General features: G+C 37.8%; 1 protein-coding gene and 2 long non-coding RNA genes across 3 annotated transcripts; all 3 read left to right on the top strand.

Moving 5' to 3' along the window:
• The first annotated feature begins 4,698 nt into the window (after window positions 1-4,698).
• Window positions 4,699-8,771, top strand: LOC129421652 (butyrophilin subfamily 2 member A2-like). Its single transcript, XM_055177231.2, has 5 exons — window positions 4,699-4,968; window positions 5,458-5,528; window positions 6,675-6,704; window positions 7,728-7,754; window positions 8,025-8,771. Exons 2-5 carry the CDS (start codon window positions 5,507-5,509, stop codon window positions 8,519-8,521), a joined length of 576 nt encoding a protein of 191 aa, XP_055033206.2. The 5' UTR covers window positions 4,699-4,968; window positions 5,458-5,506; the 3' UTR covers window positions 8,522-8,771.
• A 4,043-nt stretch (window positions 8,772-12,814) lies between these two features.
• On the top strand, window positions 12,815-14,887 carry LOC141362897 (uncharacterized). The gene is made up of 2 exons (XR_012368473.1): window positions 12,815-13,818; window positions 14,015-14,887. It is a non-coding gene; the product is annotated as an uncharacterized lncRNA (long non-coding RNA).
• A 1,803-nt stretch (window positions 14,888-16,690) lies between these two features.
• Window positions 16,691-17,956, top strand: LOC129439332 (uncharacterized). The gene is made up of 3 exons (XR_012368427.1): window positions 16,691-16,801; window positions 17,061-17,144; window positions 17,239-17,956. It is a non-coding gene; the product is annotated as an uncharacterized lncRNA (long non-coding RNA).
• Window positions 17,957-19,124: the final 1,168 nt, after the last annotated feature.

Genomic DNA, 19,124 nt, shown 5'->3' on the forward strand with positions numbered 1-19,124 from the left:
GGAATGAGAGGGTTATTTTCGAGGGTTTGACTGCGCTGCTGTTTTGCCTTTGAAACTGTATGGGTCACTTTTGAATCCGATTTTAGGCAACGGGGCTTCACTCGGTATGCCGGTATTTGTGTCAGCCACTTTGTGTTTATTCACATGAACTTCTTGTGTCCATGGTTCACTGATAAGTCGCTTAGTTAATGTGGGTTTAGTGTTTTACTACATTTATTTGTTTTTTTTTCTTGTGTAATTGAGATTTTTTTGAATTATTTTGCTTTTTTTCTTATTTTGTATGTGGTTTAATACCACTCTTTCTTTGGTCCTGTTTGGGAGTCTGCTGTGTATTAGTCTGGGCCTAACTATTATAGTCTGATGTTACGGCCCAGTTTCCCTGTAAATCATTAATGCCTGCTTGTGTATTAATCTGGGCCTAACTATTACAAATTGAGGTTATTGCCCAGTTTCCCTGTAAATCATTAATGCCTGCTTGTGTATTAGTCTGGGCCTAACTATTACAAATTGAGGTTATTGCCCAGTTTCCCTGTAAACCTCTAATGCCTGCATGTGTATTAGTCTGGGCCTAACTATTATAAATTGAGGTTATTGCCCAGTTTCCCTGTAAACCTCTAATGCCTGCATGTGTGTTAGTCTGGGCCTAACTATTATAAATTGAGGTTATTGCCCAGTTTTCTTGTAAATCTCTAATGCCTGCATGTGTATTAGTCTGGGCCTAACTATTATAAATTGAGGTTATTGCCCAGTTTCCCTGTAAACCTTTAACGCCTGCATGTGTATTAGTCTGGGCTTAACTATTATAAGTTGAGGTTATTGCCCAGTCTTCCTGTAAATCTCTAATGCCTGCACGTGTATCAGTCTGGGCCTTACTATTACTACCCTATAAGGCTTGTGTTTCTTATTGGTAGACTATAACCTCCACGTGTGCATCAGAGCTGGCTTGATGATTTGTAAGTACTACTATAGGTGAGTTTACTGTCAGTTTGTGCCATCAAGTCCGCTGGTGGCGTTTGACTCACAGCATATGTAAAGGTACTGCCTCTTTTGAACGTGGGCTATTTAATTTCTTTTTCATTTGTGTCAGTGTTTTGTAGTTTTTGTTGTTTTTGTTTTGTGATTTATATTTAATATTGGTTTATGTTGTGTAACTAATTGTGGGTTTGTTTTCTTTGTATTTTTGTTTGTAGATTTGTTTGCTTTGACGATTGTGTGGGGTGGGTCATCCTTTTGGATGGGAGGAGATAATTTTGTATTTTTCTTTTTGAGTGATTTTTTACACTGTGTGCTGTGCTGAACCTTTCACACGTGTGCCGTGTGTGTGCGTGGTGTTGGGGTGATTCCATGTGTAACCGGGGGTTGTTATCTCCTCTTGTTTGAGTTGAGACCCAGCCAATGCTAAGTGTTTTGTATGTATTGTGCTGATTTTATAAGTGACTGAAGACCAGTGTTTGATACTTTTTTTTAGCTAATATAAAATAAAGGTGTATATTTTTCATTATTCTCGTGCCCTTGTCTCTTGCTCACTCCTAAGGTAACGAACCTGTGTCCTTTTTGGACTGTTCCCCCGGTATATTTGGGGGTGGCGTAGTCGAAAGCTGTGCCCTTTTTGGGCCTTGTGGTATTTCATAATCTTCCAATAGAGAAATTATATTTCAACCTGACTGCTCTGCTACACCCAGTAAGACAGCACTCACGGCCCCCCTGCTCAGCCACAATGACAGACCAAGGGAAACGTACGCACCACCCCCACTAGATGCAAAGTTTATAGAACACACGCACTCTCACACTGCAGCTTTCAAACACACACATTCAAACACAAATTATTAAATAATTTACACAATCGTCAGTGCACCTCCCCGACGTGACGACTTTTGCGTGTCCTTTTTTACATTAACCAATTAAGCCATCATTAATCCATTTCCTTGATATAATGATTTAAACTTTTAACTTCAAATTAAACCAAATTAAACCTCTACGTTATTCACTTCCTCGACAAACGTAGCATATGCACCCTTGCATACAAACTCTTACGCATTTTCTTTTACTTAAAATCTGTTTCAAGTCACTGTGATCATCAACGCCAACTCATCAGTAAGAAAATACAGATTCATGCATGCATGCCTTAGTTAGATTGTATCCTTGAAATCAAAACCCAGTTCACATCTATGGTTCTTAAATTTAGAAGAGCTTAAATTTCTCACCACATTGAGCAAAGTCTGGCAAACAACACAAACCTAATTTAATAAGCAAAAAGTGCTTACCTTATGACCATACGTTGTTTGTGTTGCTCGTCAGGTTCGCCCAGGTGGTGTGACTGTCCAGCTCTTTTCTATCCCGGGTTTCGGCACCAAATGTTGTGGTTTTCCTTTTCTTCAAATAAAACAATCTTCAGGTTTTGATTTCAAAGATGGACTTTATTGTTAGCGAAATAAAGCCGTGAGGAGATCTTGCAAGATCCACTGGTTTCTTCTGGCACCATGGCTGATATATATATACTTTTGGGTCCCTCCCCTCCATGCTTAGAACAAATATATGATTTGTAATCTATAGAACCACATGACATTCCTCAGACCCGTGTCTCTTTCCCATGACCTATTTGACCCTGGGCTATTCCCTTTGTGCCTGTCCATTGTCCAGATGGCTCTTTAAACTTCCTTGAAACCTGAATACACCCAGCTGGTCCAGATGGTCCAGATGGTTCTTTAGACTACTGCATAGTTGGATTATATTAGTAAACTCATAATGCACATATTTGGATTAAAATAAACTACTTCAATGAAAGAATAACTGCATAGCGTCGTCTGCATAGATGCAGTTTCTAAGATTAAAATTAATTTAATTTAACTGATCCACACAAATACAAAGCGGCATAATATAACTGATTGCTTACCAGCATTAAAACCACTTAAAACAAAAACCTTAGGTTTTTTCTTTGTATGCAGCGTCCGCTCTGTGGATTAGGATGTTGCAATAACGGCGGTGGCTTTATTATTAACTGACTGAATACTTGACTCTTACCTGACATTTAGATATGAAAGTTTACCATCAACAGTACCTGCGCGAAACATTAAACATTGATGATCATCTGCCGACTCGACTGTTTCTGCACGTCCTCAGTCTGCTTAATTAATGGCTTTTCGTTCTATCCGCGTGAGCTAAACATTTTTGTTCTGTACTTTTTTACTTGCACATATTTCTACATATTTTCTGCCAAGTAACACTCAGGATATAATGTAAGTTATTATAGATAGCATAAAAGCTTGTTCTGAAAGGATGACAATTATAAAAACGATCTTTCCAGCTTAATTTAGCCAAAATAATGATTTATTCGTTTTCATACTTTATATATGTTAATTTATCTACTAATATATTATTGAAAATGCCATAAATAAATATTCATTGCCTTCTGTAAGCTATTGCATTCGTTTTGTACATTTATAGGTGCATAAATACTGTCTAATTTAAATTTTTTTAAGACGTGGTTGTTCTCTATTTACCGATGCTCTGTAAATTTGCACTTAAAAACCTTCTTGTTAGAAAATTGTTCTTCAATTAATTTTTTTTTCAAAAATATATTTAGCTGAAGGCTAGTATATAGCTTGTTAATCTTTTTATCAAAAAAAAGGAAAGACATGTAACTTAGCCTACCCTGCTTCTACATCGGTGCAGCTTGTTCTGGATTTAAATAATACCTTTATTTTAGTAAATGAAGGCAGTAAAACCGCAAAGCGCACTAGTGAGCCACGCAAAATCACCGCATTTACCTTTCAATCACAGTTTACATTGGGATATTGCCAATTCCATGTATACAGGGGTAACTCTCTCTGCTCACGCATGTAAACGGGTTATTCCGAATGTTTCAGAAACCCGAAACCCGACCTTAACTCGACCATAACCCGAATATTGACAGCATGTAAACGTAGTCTATGAGTGTTGCCGTTGTATAGTTTGTCCACCAGAGGTGAGTTGATCACGAGACAATTAAAGAAACAAGTTTCTTTTTAAAATGCATTATCATATTATTTTAGTTAAAACTCATAAATAACTACAAATAACTAATGTTAAAGAAATCTGTTAATGTTTTGTTGCGCGTTTCTGGAAAAAAATTTGGCCGATATATCGGAATATCGGATTTTAAACCCATCAAACATTTGTATCGGTATCGGCCTTTCAAAATCCTTTATCGGTCGGGCTCTAGTGCATTTATTTAGTGCAATTTAACAAACAATGAAGAAGTGCATAGTAATGTAATGTCTGTATCATGTTTAATACACCATATCTGACAATTATTTGAAACATCTATCCATGATCTCTGAAAGCCAATGTTGACATTTGAAATCACCTAAACAAACACACCCCTACCCCATGTATTGTAGGCTGCTTACACAAAGCGAGAACCGGTTATATAGTGACAAACAGGAAGTTGAATGTTAAGTGTGACATGACTTCAAAATAAATAAAAGACCTACCAACAGAATACAAACAAAACACAAGACAAAACCCTTACACCCCAATAGAATCTGCACCTTCTGTTGATAGATCCGCCCCACACATACGCAACCCAGACGATGCAACAATGTCGGTTAGTAGACACGCCCCTTACTGCTGATTGGCTACAAGTATGTTTTGGTAGTCGGCCCTACTCTATTTTCCAAAGCGTTTCACTCAAAGAGATCATTCTGTGGTTTGTTGGTTTGTTTTTATTAAATCAAAGCAGGAAATCCATTGCATGTCACAGTTAACGGCTGAAAATCTTACAGTTTAAAGAATGTAAAATAACAGGTTATGCAAAAACATTTGATCATATAGTCAGTCTGTGGTTTGGTGAAATGAAAATCATTTGAGATTGGTTTACAGTTGTGTGACATTCATTCAGCTGTACTGTGATAGAGAAAGTAAAACTAATCCACGTCTTACAAACTCTCATGTCAACAGGACTGATTCACTTCCAATGCCGAGCTGAAGGTAAGTCCTGAAAAGCATTTTTCACTTATGACCATCCTAACAGGGTTTTAAATGTTATCAAGCTCGAGACGGGGCATCTGGCACCCATCGTGAGGCATCTTGCTGTTATTTCAGTGTTGTGTAATCCATAAATTCAAACTGCTTCACTGATGTACTCAGATTAATCAAGGGTGGCAATCTTGGCTTAGTCAGGGAGGACAGTAAACTTGGGAACAACTATCTTTTAGCCGATTCCTGGAACTCAGGGGAAGTCATCTTGGCCGTAATGTTGAGCTCTGGCTGCAGTGATCTCTGATAGAGCCGTGTATGGCTTTGCTTGAGGCTGTTATTTTAGTTTTTTTCTGTAAAGATTAAGACTTACTAATGTTTAATGTTCATTTAGCTTTGAACAAACTGTTGCCAGTAAATAACATACATTTAAATCTATGGTAAGTTACCGACAACCAGCTGCAAGTAACACTGAAATTTCTACGGATTTCTTTTTTACAGTGTACAGAGTGAAGACGAGACCCTAAAGAGTGAAGACCAGACCATAAAGATGGAGACCCAGACCCAAAAGAGTAAGTCCCTAAAGAGTGAGGACCAGACCACAAAGGGTGAGAACCAAACCCTTAAGATTAAAAACCAGAGCCTAAAGGGTGAAGACCAGAGCCTAGTGACCAACAGTCGTGACTTGTGTTGTAGTTCTCGAGACCTGTCTCGGTCTCAAGACCACTTTTTAAAGGGCTTGGTCTCGTCTTGGAATCGACCACATTTTTACTCGGTCTCGTCTCGGTCTCAGACAAAGAGGAATCGGAATTTTATTTCAAGACCAGTCAAGACCACAACTGATGGCACGTCACAAAATTATTTTTTTATCACAAATTTTATGCAGTTTATTTAGGTTTGGCATATGATGTTGGCGTTGTTTAAGCATTGTTTATGTTTCTCCCAATGACAATTTTTCTAATTTTATTACTAAAAATGCCTGCAAGTGGATGGCAAGCCATGGAAAGACAGTTCAGATTAAATGAATATGTTGATTTCAGCTCTTTGGTGTTTGTTCACTTTTATTTGCTTATAGTCAAAGATAAATTCCCACATATCTGCAATGCCTTTGATTATTTAACCAACTTTAATCAAGAAGTGCCTATACATATGCATATTCCACATTTTGCATATCCAACATTTTATCATAAGTGTTTTAATGCAGTGACTTGCACTGGTCTTGGTCTTGACTTGGTCTCGGCCTGTCTCAGTCTTGGTCTTGACTTGGTCTCGACCCTTTAAAGTCTTGGTCTTGTCTCGGTCTCTGCCTGTCTTGGTCTTGGTCATGACTTGGTCTCGGTTTAGGTGGTCTTGACTACAACACTAGTCGTGACCACAACCTGATTGAGATACTTGAGATAGGCCTACATTTAAATTGAGTAAATTATGGTTAAAATTGTTTTAAAGACCCTCTCGCTAATTTCAAAGCATGCAGTACACTTGTTTGCAGATAGGTGCCCCAAGCACAAACGCTAAACTCTGCATATGTCTGGTCGGAAGTCACTTATTATGACCAAGATTTCAATGTTTATCCACCAGTACTATAAATGTTTACACAAGCATATCAAAAAGAAGCTGCAGCATAAAATCATGTATTACAACATGGCAAAATTATTAAATTACATTTATTTTGATGTTTTATTTAATTTTCTCTTGTCATTACTTTAAATTTCCTTTAGAAGCTGAGACACCTAGCACTGTAGAAAGTGGTGAGTTTATTTTATATGTATTATATTATTCATTTGCAATACAATTTAACACTATGGGCTCTATCTTACACCCAGTGCAATGCAGCGCAAAGCGCGACGCAAGTGTATTTTGCTAGTTTCCACATTGCGCAATTATAATTTTCACGTTTAGCGCCACGTTGTTTAAATAGCAAATGCATTTGCGCCCATGTTTGCGCACATACACGTACATGAATGGGCAGCAGCACAAAAACGCTTTTAAATATGAAAGATTAAAGGATTGAACGTAAATGTATTGTATATGATGACTCTCTACCTGTGGATATGGTGAGATGAGAAACAACTAAGTAATGCTTTTAAAAAATCCCATATGGCGCTGTCCCAGTGCTGAAATGCTGCTTTTCGCACATTAGTAAATTCTTTATCTCTTGTTTAATAAAGTATTTTCACAGTACAAACCTTTTCTTGCATATTTGAAAACTATTTTATGAGATTACAATGATTATGTACATTTACAGCAATTAAAGCCTGCTATTTGTACTTCTATGACTGAAAGAAAACGGCTTTAAAAGGTTTTAATCCAAAAAATTAAAATTTCAATAAAAATGAAAACAACACAATTTTTTTAAACATTATTCTTAAACTGGGGGTTTTGTTCCTCCGCGTAGTTTTTCAGTTTACAAAGTCCGTCATCTAAATAGGGATTAGACATGGTGCAACTGGCTTTTAAAGGGGATGAGAGATAAGACTCTCATTGGTTTACTACCCGTTACGCCCAAAACACACCCATTACTCATTACTAGAATGGGTACAACCCTTTTCAACCATGCGCTCGGCGCACAAACCATTTTTCCCGTCGTTAAATTAGCAAAAGTGGCATCGGACACGCCCACTTAGACCGTGTGCCGTGTGCTTTAGACAATGCGCTTAGATCGTTAAAATAGGGCCCTATATGTGACATATTTTACTGTTTTTTTTGTCATTCTCAATCCAAAGTATTCTGTTATGATATTTTTTTAACTCTTTACTGTCTGTCTGTTTTAGTAAAATCATTAAGAAAAAAATATGCAGGTAAGTTAAAGTTTGAAGACATCATTAATGTGTTATAGATCTACAGCTGTATGTGGTGTTTTACAGTTAATTTATTTTATTATCAACTTTAAATTCTTATCTATTTTACATTTATTATATATATTTTAAGCTTAAGTTAATTTTCTCTATGCAGTGTGTTTATGTTTGTTTATACCTCTGTAAAGTGATGTTGTGTTTTATAAAGACACAAACTAATAATATTATATTACAACATTCATCTGTAAAGCAGAAATCTCAATATTTTAACAGTGAATGTGACTCTGGATCCTGATTCAGCTCATCCAGATCTCATTGTGTTTGATGATAGGAAACAAATGAGATATGAATACAAACAACCTGAAAGAGTGGAGGATGGAGATAAAGAGCAAAATAACAAGTCTAACCGATATTTATGTGTTCTTGGAAAGGAAGGATTCACCTCAGGGCGTTCTTACTATGAGGTGCAGGTGAAGGGGGAACGGTGGTATGTGGGTGTGGCTAAAGACTCTGTTAAAAGGGAGGGCGAGATCTGTCTGAATCCTAAGAATGGATTTTGGACTATGGGAAGGATAGATGGGATGTATTTGGCTTGTGATGATCTATCTATTCCTCTGAATGTGAAGCCTCAGAGAGTCGGGGTGTATGTGAATTATGAGGAGGGTCGAGTGTCTTTTTGTGATGTGGAGTCTGAATGTTATATCCACTCTTTCACTGCTCAGTCTTTTGATGAAAAGCTTTATCCCTTCTTTTCTTTGGCTCAAGATTAGTCTAAAAAGTCAGATGTACCACTTATCATCTGTAAGATCTGACATCACATTACATCTAATCTGATCTAAAAAGTAATCTCCCACTGAGAGGGAATCAAAGATACTCAATATTTGGTGATAATGTATCTTTTGCGTCCAATTGAAAAATAAACTGACTAATGATTTGAAATTTATTTTCACTACAATCTTGTTGCAAGACTGTCAATATGAAAGTGAAAAGGCAAATGTGAATAAAGAAATTGCAAATATATTTTTTAAGTTTTTTTTTTATTAATGCTCATGCAATTTTTATTTTCAAAGTCAACCTGTATGCAACTTCTATGTTATTCAGTGGGTGGGGTTTACCTGCTAATGTAACAGAGAGTATCCAAGGCACTTAGCGCCTTCGAAAATGTACCTATCTTCAAATCTAGCATCAATTTCTGTAGCTGAAAAGTAGCCTACTGTTAAATCAAACTGAAAAACCTGAACAGAACTGTTTTATTTAATTTGTATGTTTGTTGTATTGTATTTACAGTATTTGTGCTATTGCTCATAATTTGATTTTGTTTTTATTTTTTTAGTAACTGTTTACTTTAAAGGGGACATATCATTAAAATCTGACTTTTCCATGTTTAAAGGAACACGTCCACATTTTGGGAATTTAGCTTATTCACCGTATACTCCAGAGTTTCATAAGTGCATATATACCTTTCTCATCTCCGTGCGTGCTGTAACTCTGTCTGACGCAGCCCCTGCTAGCTTAGCTTAGCACAAAGACTGGAAGTGAATGGCTTCAGCTAGCATACTGCTCCCAATAATTACAAAATAACGCAAACATTTTCTTATTTATGTGATGTGATTTGTTTAGTCACACCGTGTACAAATAACAAGGTGATATGAGACACAGCCATCTTTTAACAGTATACATACTGGTAACTATATCCTCAGAAGGCGAAGCACTGCTACTTGGGCGGAGTGATTTGCTCGCAGCACCCGAGAAGCCCCCTGTAGCAGTGCTTCGTCTTCTGAGAATATAGTTCCCAGTATGTATACAGTTAAAAGATGTCTGTGTCTCATATGACCTTGTTATTTGTACACACTGTGACTATTCAAATCACAACATATAAATAGGAAAATGTTCGCGTTATTTTGTCACTTATTGGGAGCAGTATGCTAGCTGGAGCCATTTACTTCCAGTCTTTGTGCTAAGCTAAGCTAGCGGGGGCTGCGTCAGACAGAGTTACAGCACGCACGGAGATGAGCAAGGTATGTTTGCACTTATCTAACTCTGGGGGATAAGGTGAATAAGCTAAATTCCCAAAATGTGGGCGTGTTCCTTTAAGTGTTATAATTGGGTCCCCAGTAGAGGTCTTCACGGGTCCACTTAGATCCGAAAACCTGAGGTCCGACCCGAGACCAATTTGGGTCTGCCCTAAACTTCAAGCGCAAACAGCATCACTTGTTGGCAAAATTTAGCCTAGCTCCCTCCACCAATGCCAATAGTGTTTAAGGGATAGTTCACAGGAAAATGGAAATTACCTCATGATTTATTCACTTGAGCAAGAACATGCAGACATTAAGGGGCGGTTTACCGGGCAAAGATTAGCTTAAACCTTGGCTCATAAAAAATAACTAGTTTTAACAAACATGTCTCACTAACAACATTACCTTTGTACATTTTGAGGCAGAACAAAGGGGACCGATGTATTTCAAGACATGTCAGTGCAAGTTGTTTTCAGTTTGGAGAGCTCTTACATTTATTTTAAATAAACATTTAGTCTAAATCCCTTTCCAGGAAACCGCCTCTAAATCATGTAAACTCAGATTAAGGGTTTAAAATGATGAGATGTAATGCATACATTAATGATTACAAACATGGCCGTAGCCACCCATGAGGTCACCGAGGTCAGAAAATTTGAAGTTCTCTGAATGACTAATTCGTTTTTCAAAATTACTTATATTGGCATCTGGATATAATTAAGTTTGGACAGTTTGCTGAATAATTTAGTGATAGAGATTGACTCAAGCCACGAAGGCTTGGGTGAAGAATTAAGAGTGTTGTCAGATCCCATTATTAAAAATCCTCTTTAGACGTAGTGTTTTAGCAGTTAATGTTACACTTTGGGATATTTATAAAGTGATGATTATGTGTAGGTTAGTGTTAGCGTTATCAATGATTTATGTCTGAAAGACAAGGTTTTAACATAAATGTTTCACTACACATCCAAGGCCGTAGCCAGGATTTTTCAAATACCGAGGACAATCACTAAAATTTTTTTTTAATTATTTATATTTTTTCCATATTACAGAATAATAATAAACATGTCCAAACTATGACATAGCACAAATGTAACTGTGTCTGTGATCATTTTTTGTGACTAAAAGCATCCAAAATAAATCAAATGTTACATTTCATCATCTGAAGTGTAAGTCACCCTTTGCCTAGAAACTGCAAAACTGTGTCATTTTTTCAAGAAGCTTCTTAAATTTTCAATTTAGAGTGAATTTTTAAGAGTATAGAAGGAGTTTATATATAATATGGGCTCGTATTGGCTGCTTTTTCTTCAATATTCAGTGTAAGTCATCTATTTTAAAAATACATTTTTTGTTTTCTAATAACAAAAATTAATCTGTTTGGCACAGCTATATTTTTGTCTACAAAAGTAATTTCAAGCATTTAACCATAAGCCTTCAGATTAAATTATTTTTAAGATCATAGTTAACATTTTAGTCAAGTGACCTTAAACTTTTGAACAGCAGTATAGGTTTGAATCTCATTGGTACCTGTATTACATTTCATATTGTAGGCTATTTGCTGCATAACCATTAACTCTCCCCTTCCCTCCTTCTCTTTGACTGCTCATCTTTTGCTGGCTTTCCAAATGATAATTTAGTTTGTTACAGCCTTTTCATTTTCATTTGCTTTATTAGATTAGAATTACAGACGTGGAGAGACTCTTTCTTACTCAGCATAAGTTGCACGTTAAACATTCTTGCCTTTCTTGCATACTATTCTGGTATAAAAGTAGTGCTTATCATACTTTGTGTTTGCGACTGCTACCTTCGAGTTTGTTGTACCTGTCATCATTCTGTCGTTGCGGGCGTTGGAGCTCGGGTGGACTCCACGTGAGGACCGGGCTGCCTGTGAGTGTCTAGCAGAAGCACCCACTGCTCGTTGAGTGGAAACAATACATGCTCTCGCGTCAGTCTCCAACCACGACAGAAAAGATCGCTAGATTTGTCCTTTTTTTGCTTTTTTAAGTCGCTAAAGGGGTTTAAAAATGGCTAAATCTAGGGACAAAGTTATCATCAAGTTGGCAATACGGCACTGCTCGGACTGTGCATGTTTATACAGTGGATGCACTAAGCCTGCTTCTGGTTGGCTAACGATGGAAATTCAGCCAGTCATCGTTGGTTATGTGGTTGTCCCACCCCCTCTAACATACACAGGCCAATCATCTTCAGTTGAAGAGAAAAACATTGGCTGTCTGATAGTCTTCTCTCTTCAGTGAGATTAACGCGCAGTATTTTAATGTCAGTAACAGTAACGGCGGAAATTTATTTGATTACTTGTTACTGAAAAAAATAACACTGTTAGTAACGAAGTTTATATGCCATCACTGCACGTGATGTCCGTATATGCAAGGATAATTGTGTTTTCTGCTTTTTTCACATCAAAATGAAACGAAACTTCAAGAAAAACTACAGAGGACATGACCTCGGTGTCCTCAATGGTAGCTACGGCCATGTACACATCGTATCCACATACGGATATTCAACCCGATGACATGACAACACCGGCCCTCGTGGCCAAAAATCAGACCGGCCCACCAGGAACAGTCTGGGCCTGCCGGGAAACCACCCCATTATCTCCCTTGGGAGCTGATCTTCCAAATATGGTAAGGAGCGTCACATTTCCGAAACATGCTTGAGGTATTCGGCCAATCAAAACACACTGGATAGCTGGCCAATCAGAGCACACACGCTTTTCAGAAACCAATGACGTTTTAACACTACGTAATTCAGGTTGTTTTATCTGACTCCAAAAGATAAAATCTAAGTAAATAAAAGATGTAAAGTAAATGTTTGTTGTTTCATTGTATGTATTTCTCAGTTAAGATATTTCTAATGGTGCTATTGACATGAAATTTACCAGATGCTGATAACAACCAATGGAATCCCCAAATTAAAAAAAAAAATCAAACCATATATCCATAATTAACGTTATGTGTAATCATGTAAAATGGCACAGGGAAAAATTATTGAACACACTTACTGAAATGTATATGTCACAAGGTGACGATCTTTTTTTTAAGAGCGGAACCAAAGTTCGGGAAGTTTTGGTTCCGCCCGGAAAGTTTCCCCACCGGGCCATATATGAGGACGGACCTTCTCACTTCCTGGTTGCCAGGACGACGGAATCAGGGCTTGACGAGCCGCAGGTGAGAGGGATTAAGGCAGCGAAACATGATTGGAGGCCGGTTGAAATAAATAGCTCTGCTGAAACACAAGGAAGAGAGTTGTTTCGGGGATGAGCTCCTTTGCATTGCCTAAGGCAGACTGAACCACACGCCCCGTCCTTGGAAGAGCCGGAGGGCGCCGCTGATCCACAAGAGCGCTTATAGCGAGAGGAAAGAGTGCGGCGGCCAGGAAAGGCGAAAAGGACGGGGCTGTGAGTTAAAGGAGCACTGCACCACGAGAACGCTTTTGAGTGCGTTAGTTGTGAGTTGAAGTACGGAGCTGTGCTCGTCCGTTACATGTTGGCAGTTGGTTGCACTTTCTCTCTCTCCCTCTCGTAGTTCTCAGTGGATGTTACCGTAAGAAGAAACCCTGTGGGTAGAAGAAAACAACGGTAAATGTGACACGCTTGGAGTAACCAAGGAGTAAGGAAACGAAGCCGTTGTAAACTGTTTACCAAGAAGACCGCCGTGAGTATTGGCTCTGGATTTGATCCGAAACCATAGCTACTAACCTGTGTATTATTGAACGCTCCAGGAAGAGGAAAGCGGCCCTACCCCCGATCGAGCGTGGTAGGTGAGCCGCAGGAATAAGTGGATTACATCGCCATAGCAGCAGACCTAAAAGCCCCGGCCGTAGTGTCATCGCCCCCATCTGCCCTTAGCGAAGTGGAGGACGCTGGGCGTCTCGTGTGTGCACCTGTAGTGTGGTGGGTGAGTCCATGTCCTTTGAAAACCTTTTCACGTTGAAGTGGTGCTGTGTATTTGCTGTGGGTTGCTGTGCAAGTGCTGTGTGTCTTGTCAGACGTACCCCGCATCATCCCCTCCACTGAGGAAGAGACGGAGAGGCTGACGGCTGTGAGTAAACATTAACTATTGTATGCTGTGTGCGATTTAAGTGAAAGTGACGGTGTGGGCCGTGGAAGTTGCCCCGTCTGTGTGTTGACAGTTTCAGAGTGCGGCGGTGAAGACCTGGAAGCTGGCAGTGTGTGTGTGTGAGTACAAACACGTACCTGTATATTGCTACTTTACCTGTGTGTTCTATCTGTGGCAGAGTGAGGGGCGAAGGAGTTCCGCCGCCCCGTGGTCTCTACAAAGGGGCGCCCCTGTCTGGTATTCGATCGGCCTACGGGCATTGAGGACAGGGCAGCGCTCGGCCCGGTGAGACGGTGTGACGGTTCGCCCCCCTGCTGACCAGCGAGTTCGCCGAGAGGGTTTTTGCCCCCGGCGCCCCCTGGGAGAATCATCGCTGTTCGCCTTTCTGTGCAGGCCAGCTGTCGTAAGCCCGCCCACGTGCATTGTCGACCAGAACGCCGTATAATGAACTGTGGACAGTCACACATGCCCAAGCTGTAAACAGCAGAGAGGTGAGAAGTATCCAAGTTGCACTAACTGGGTTGTTGTGTCCAAGCTGCCTGTAAAGGAAGAGAGAGAACGAGAGTGAACGTCAGTAGAACGAACTGTGGACAGTCACACATGCCCGAGCTGTAAGCAGCAGAGAGGTGAGAAGTATCCAAGTTGCACTAACTGTGTTGTTGTGTCCAAGCTGCCTGTAAAGGAAGAGAGAGAACGAGAGTGAACGTCAGTAGAACGAACTGTGGACAGTCACACATGCCCGAGCTGTAAGCAGCAGAGAGGTGAGAAGTATCCAAGTTGCACTAACTGTGTGGTTGTGTCCAAGCTGCCTGTAAAGGAGGAGAGAGAATGAGAGTGAACGTCAGTAGAACGAACTGTGGACAGTCACACATGCCCGAGCTGTGGACAGCAGAGAGGCGAGAAGTATCCAAGTTGCACTAACTGTGTTGCTGTGTCCAAGCTGCCTGCAAAGGAGGAGAGCCTGGAGTGGCCGTTATTTTAAGTCCCCCCTTTTTTCCCTTCCCTATTTATCCATTTTAAGTAAATTAAATAAAGTATCTTTTAAATTATGTTTACCTTGTGTGTCTGGTCATTGGGGTGGCTTTGGGAATCTCCTCGAGGTGGAGAAAGGGGCGTGACCTTATTTACATCTGGGTCCACCCCGACTTGTGACATATACTTTGTACAAAAACCTTTGCTGGTATTAAAAGCTTCAATATGCCTCCTGTATGTAGAAACTATTTGCATTGCTCAGGTGTTCAATACTTATTCCCTGTGTCATTTCACTTTATTTATTATGACTCAACTTGTATCCTTAAATGTTCTGATTTCTTTGTATGAAATCAATATTTGGCTTGATGGCTACATCTGGTGGAAATTTTGTGCCAATAGCACAGAAATCCCCTTACTGATAAAAATGCTGATGTGTCAAACTTATTTTCCCTGCTGTATATATGTATATACCCCAATTATGTTATGTTAACACATACACAAATATGTTTGATATTTTTCTTTATAATTTGCTTCTCATATCGTTTCAAATAAGTTATATTACTAAATTACTATTAATTAATATTTCATGTTTGTTTTTGTTGCCCTTTGTGTTATAATAGGGTGACCATACGTGCCATTCTTCCCGGACGCGTCCTGGCCAGGATTTTCAGGTTCGCCTTCCGGAAGTCGTAATTTTCGACCGCATACGTCATAGATGATTATTATTATTATTACAGAAAAGCAACCATTACATTTTAAGGTAAGAATGAAACTACGATTGTATGTCTTAAGTTTTTAACTGAATGGCGTATGCTGTCAACAAATACGACTTCCGGAAGACGCACCAAAATCCTGGCCAGGACGCGTCCGGGAAGAATGTCACGTATGGTCACCCTAGTTCTAAAATAATTCATCGGTTTTCTCTGTCTTTTTTCTAAATATTCTTTAGTTCTTCATCAAGTTGTGTTTATTTATTTATTACTAATATTTCAACCCTATATCACGCAAATACGTGAAAATGTCACGTTTTGCCGGTTTTGAACGTGAGCATGTCACGTTTTCTGTTTGTGTCACTTTCACGTTTTGGTTACTCAACTTTTTTTGTCCTATTTTCAAACCATTTTCGCTTCGGTTTAGGGTTAGATTTGGTGCTTTGTGTTATATGTCACTTTAAGTATTTATCACTTTAAGTATTGGTTTATTAAAAAAAAGATACAAGACTTATTCTTTTATATTTTCTAAACTTTAACCAATTGTCGCCTGACGTTGGGGTGAGTTTGTTTAGGTAAGGATGTCATTTTGTGTAAATCTAACCCTAAACCGAAGCGACAATGGTAAGAAATTAGGACAAAAAAGTTGAGTAACCAAAACGTGAAAGTGACACAAACAGAAAATGTGACATGCTCACGTTCAAAACCGGCAAAACGTGACATTTTCCACGTTTCCACGTTTCCACGATTATTGTTCCAATGATGTAATCCAATGGCTATCAGGGAATATCATGTTCTGTCCTTTCATGGCACTTATGTTCTAATTGCTTCATTTAATTTGGTTTAAATCATTAAACTCTCTGGAAAATTATAATCTGACTTCAGTTTAAATAATAAATCTTCAAAAATCAACTTACAGGCAACAAATAGCCAGCAGGCTTCTGTATTTTATACCACATTAATTACAAATTACTGTAAAACTACACAGCAAATTTAGCAGAGTTAAAATTACGGTGTTAATGGAAATATAAAGAGTTCGGAGTTAATTTAACACTGGATTGAGCTAAAACTATTTTATTTAACTCTATAAAAATAAAGAGGTGGTGTCAAAACAGAGTGTTACCACTTTTTTAAAAAATCAACTCCTACAGTGTTTAGTTAGTGGAGTTTGTTAACTCCTAGGGTGTAAAATAGAGAAGACCTCCCACTTTTTACAGCATACGCTGAACCGTGTTTTTGGATGATGCAGTTCAAGCAGAAGGTCATCTCTTTCACTGTAAATGGTAAGTAAATGTTCAATAAATAACATTTTGATCAATAATATTTGTGAGTTGTGAGGTGTTATGTTTTATATTGCTGTTAGTATCAAGTTTAACATTAAGTGTCACGTGTTATTGTCATTATATGAATCCGGCAGTTGAGTTTAGGTCTTAGCCTCAGATGGAGCAATTCATACTCGTATAATGTTTTGGGGGGTTTTTTGCTTTATATGCTGTTTAAGTTTAATATATATATATATTTTAAATCCATTAATGTGTGCAGGAGATTTGCTTTGGGGACTTTAGAGGAGCACAGAAATAGGCCTACATGAAAATTTCTTCAGACGAAGAGCAATTTTATAACAAAGTGAGTATTTTGTGCAAAACATAAATTGTTTTTTTGCATTTTGTATTGTTTTTAAATACTGAATTTTTCCCTTTTATTTTTGTTTTATTAACAGAAAAGTTCAATATCCAGTCTGAAGGTCTGACCATCGAGGATCATATCACCTCCTTACAGCTACTGGTTCATCATATTCTGCTGTTAATATGTGAAGACCAACATGGATTTTGGATTGAAATGAAGTCAAACTTGTTTGTATGAACTGAAGCATCCCATAAACTGTGTTTACTGTTGTTTTGCATTGGGAATGTGCTTTTTAGTTGTCTCGGATGTAAATATGTTAATTTAATGAACACTTAAATGCACGATACATTGAGGACAATTTTTCTGTCATAAATAAATGTTGATCAGATGACATTTAAAAAAAATCATTAATAGTTTTAAAATGAGAATGATAGATAATACTGCTGTATTGTTACATAAAAAACTGTTTAAAATAAAGTTTTTTGTCCCAAAAGAACCTTAATATGTTTCTGTCTTTACATTTACCATATTAACACCATATTAAAAAATATAACACTACATTGGAGTTAACAAATTACACAGAGGGAGTTAATTTTTAACAAATAAAAAATATTTAACACTGATTAGTGTAAATTTATAGTTAGATTTTTAACTCTGTATAGTGTCAATTGCTAACACTTTAAAAGAGTCAATGTGCTAACACTTTCAAAAGTGTTAAAATAACTCTATTGGGAGTGGACCCCATGAGACACTTTTAAAGTGTTGAAATTAACTCTTATAGAGTTATTCTGAGGTTACAGATTTTGCTGTGTAGATGTTGTAACAGCATGCTGTATAATAACTTACAGTATATTTATAATTTTTTATTTGCCGTATTTTAAAAGACTGCAAAATTGCATCACTTTTTAACAGTGTTGGGGGTAACGCAATATTGTTACGTAATGCGCATTACGTAACAATATTACTTTTCTGAAGTAATGAGTAAAGTAACGCATTACTTTATAAATGTGCACATTAATATTTGAGTTACTTTTGAAAAAAGTTATGCGAGTTACTTTTCCGTTTAATTAATTAAATAAAATAATAAAACAATGTAATGAATTAAACTAAACATATTAACGTAGAGTTACGCACTGTGCACCTGAGCGGGAACAGTTTGAGTCAGAAACGGAGATGGCAGGCCAGAGCTTGAAAGAAATCAAGCCTCAGCCAACTAAAAAAAACTTTTTTGCTGAAAGATTTTCAAAATGTGAGACCACAAACATGACAATTAAAAAATCAACAATTTAAGTTTTGTGTGGAGTGCCACTGCGTTCTCATGACAGCACAGATTCAGATCAGAATCAGATTCCCTTCACAAACAATGCTTGACTGAGAACACAGGAAATTAAATTGTTACTGCTGGTTGGACGACACATCTGTCAATCAAGATGCTCAAAATCAAGCTCAAACACTACTTGCTTCACTAACACTTTTTACTCTTTCTATTTTGGGTAATTATAAATGCATTACAATAGCTAAATTATCGCTAGCTACCGTATGATCAGTGTTAGGAAGGAACGTTCATTTAAAAAGTAATTAGTTATAGTTACTTCTCACAAATAGTAGTGAGTTAGTAACTGCGTTACATCATTATAAAATTAACTAATTACCAGGTAAAGTAACTATTGTGTTACTTAAAAATATTTCAAATAACTCTGATGCCCCAATATTTAATCTGTTAAATGAATAAAATGGATACTAAAGAGAAACCATTCAATTTTTGTAGCAGCATGTGAGGATGTGAGGTGCTTCATTAGATCAGACTTGCCACAGACGTGGAGAGACTTTTTTACAGGTGGTAAAGAATGCTGCAGATTTTATGAGATGTATCATCGTCTTTGTAATGTTGTTTTTAAACAATATAAATGAGACAACACATCCTGGCTCTAGAACTCACATCTTTTATCTGCTTCCTTGTACTTGCATGTGACGTGCTTT

Source organism: Misgurnus anguillicaudatus, unplaced genomic scaffold (genome assembly GCF_027580225.2).
Source record: "Misgurnus anguillicaudatus unplaced genomic scaffold, ASM2758022v2 HiC_scaffold_29, whole genome shotgun sequence".
Classification (NCBI taxonomy): domain Eukaryota; kingdom Metazoa; phylum Chordata; class Actinopteri; order Cypriniformes; family Cobitidae; genus Misgurnus; species Misgurnus anguillicaudatus.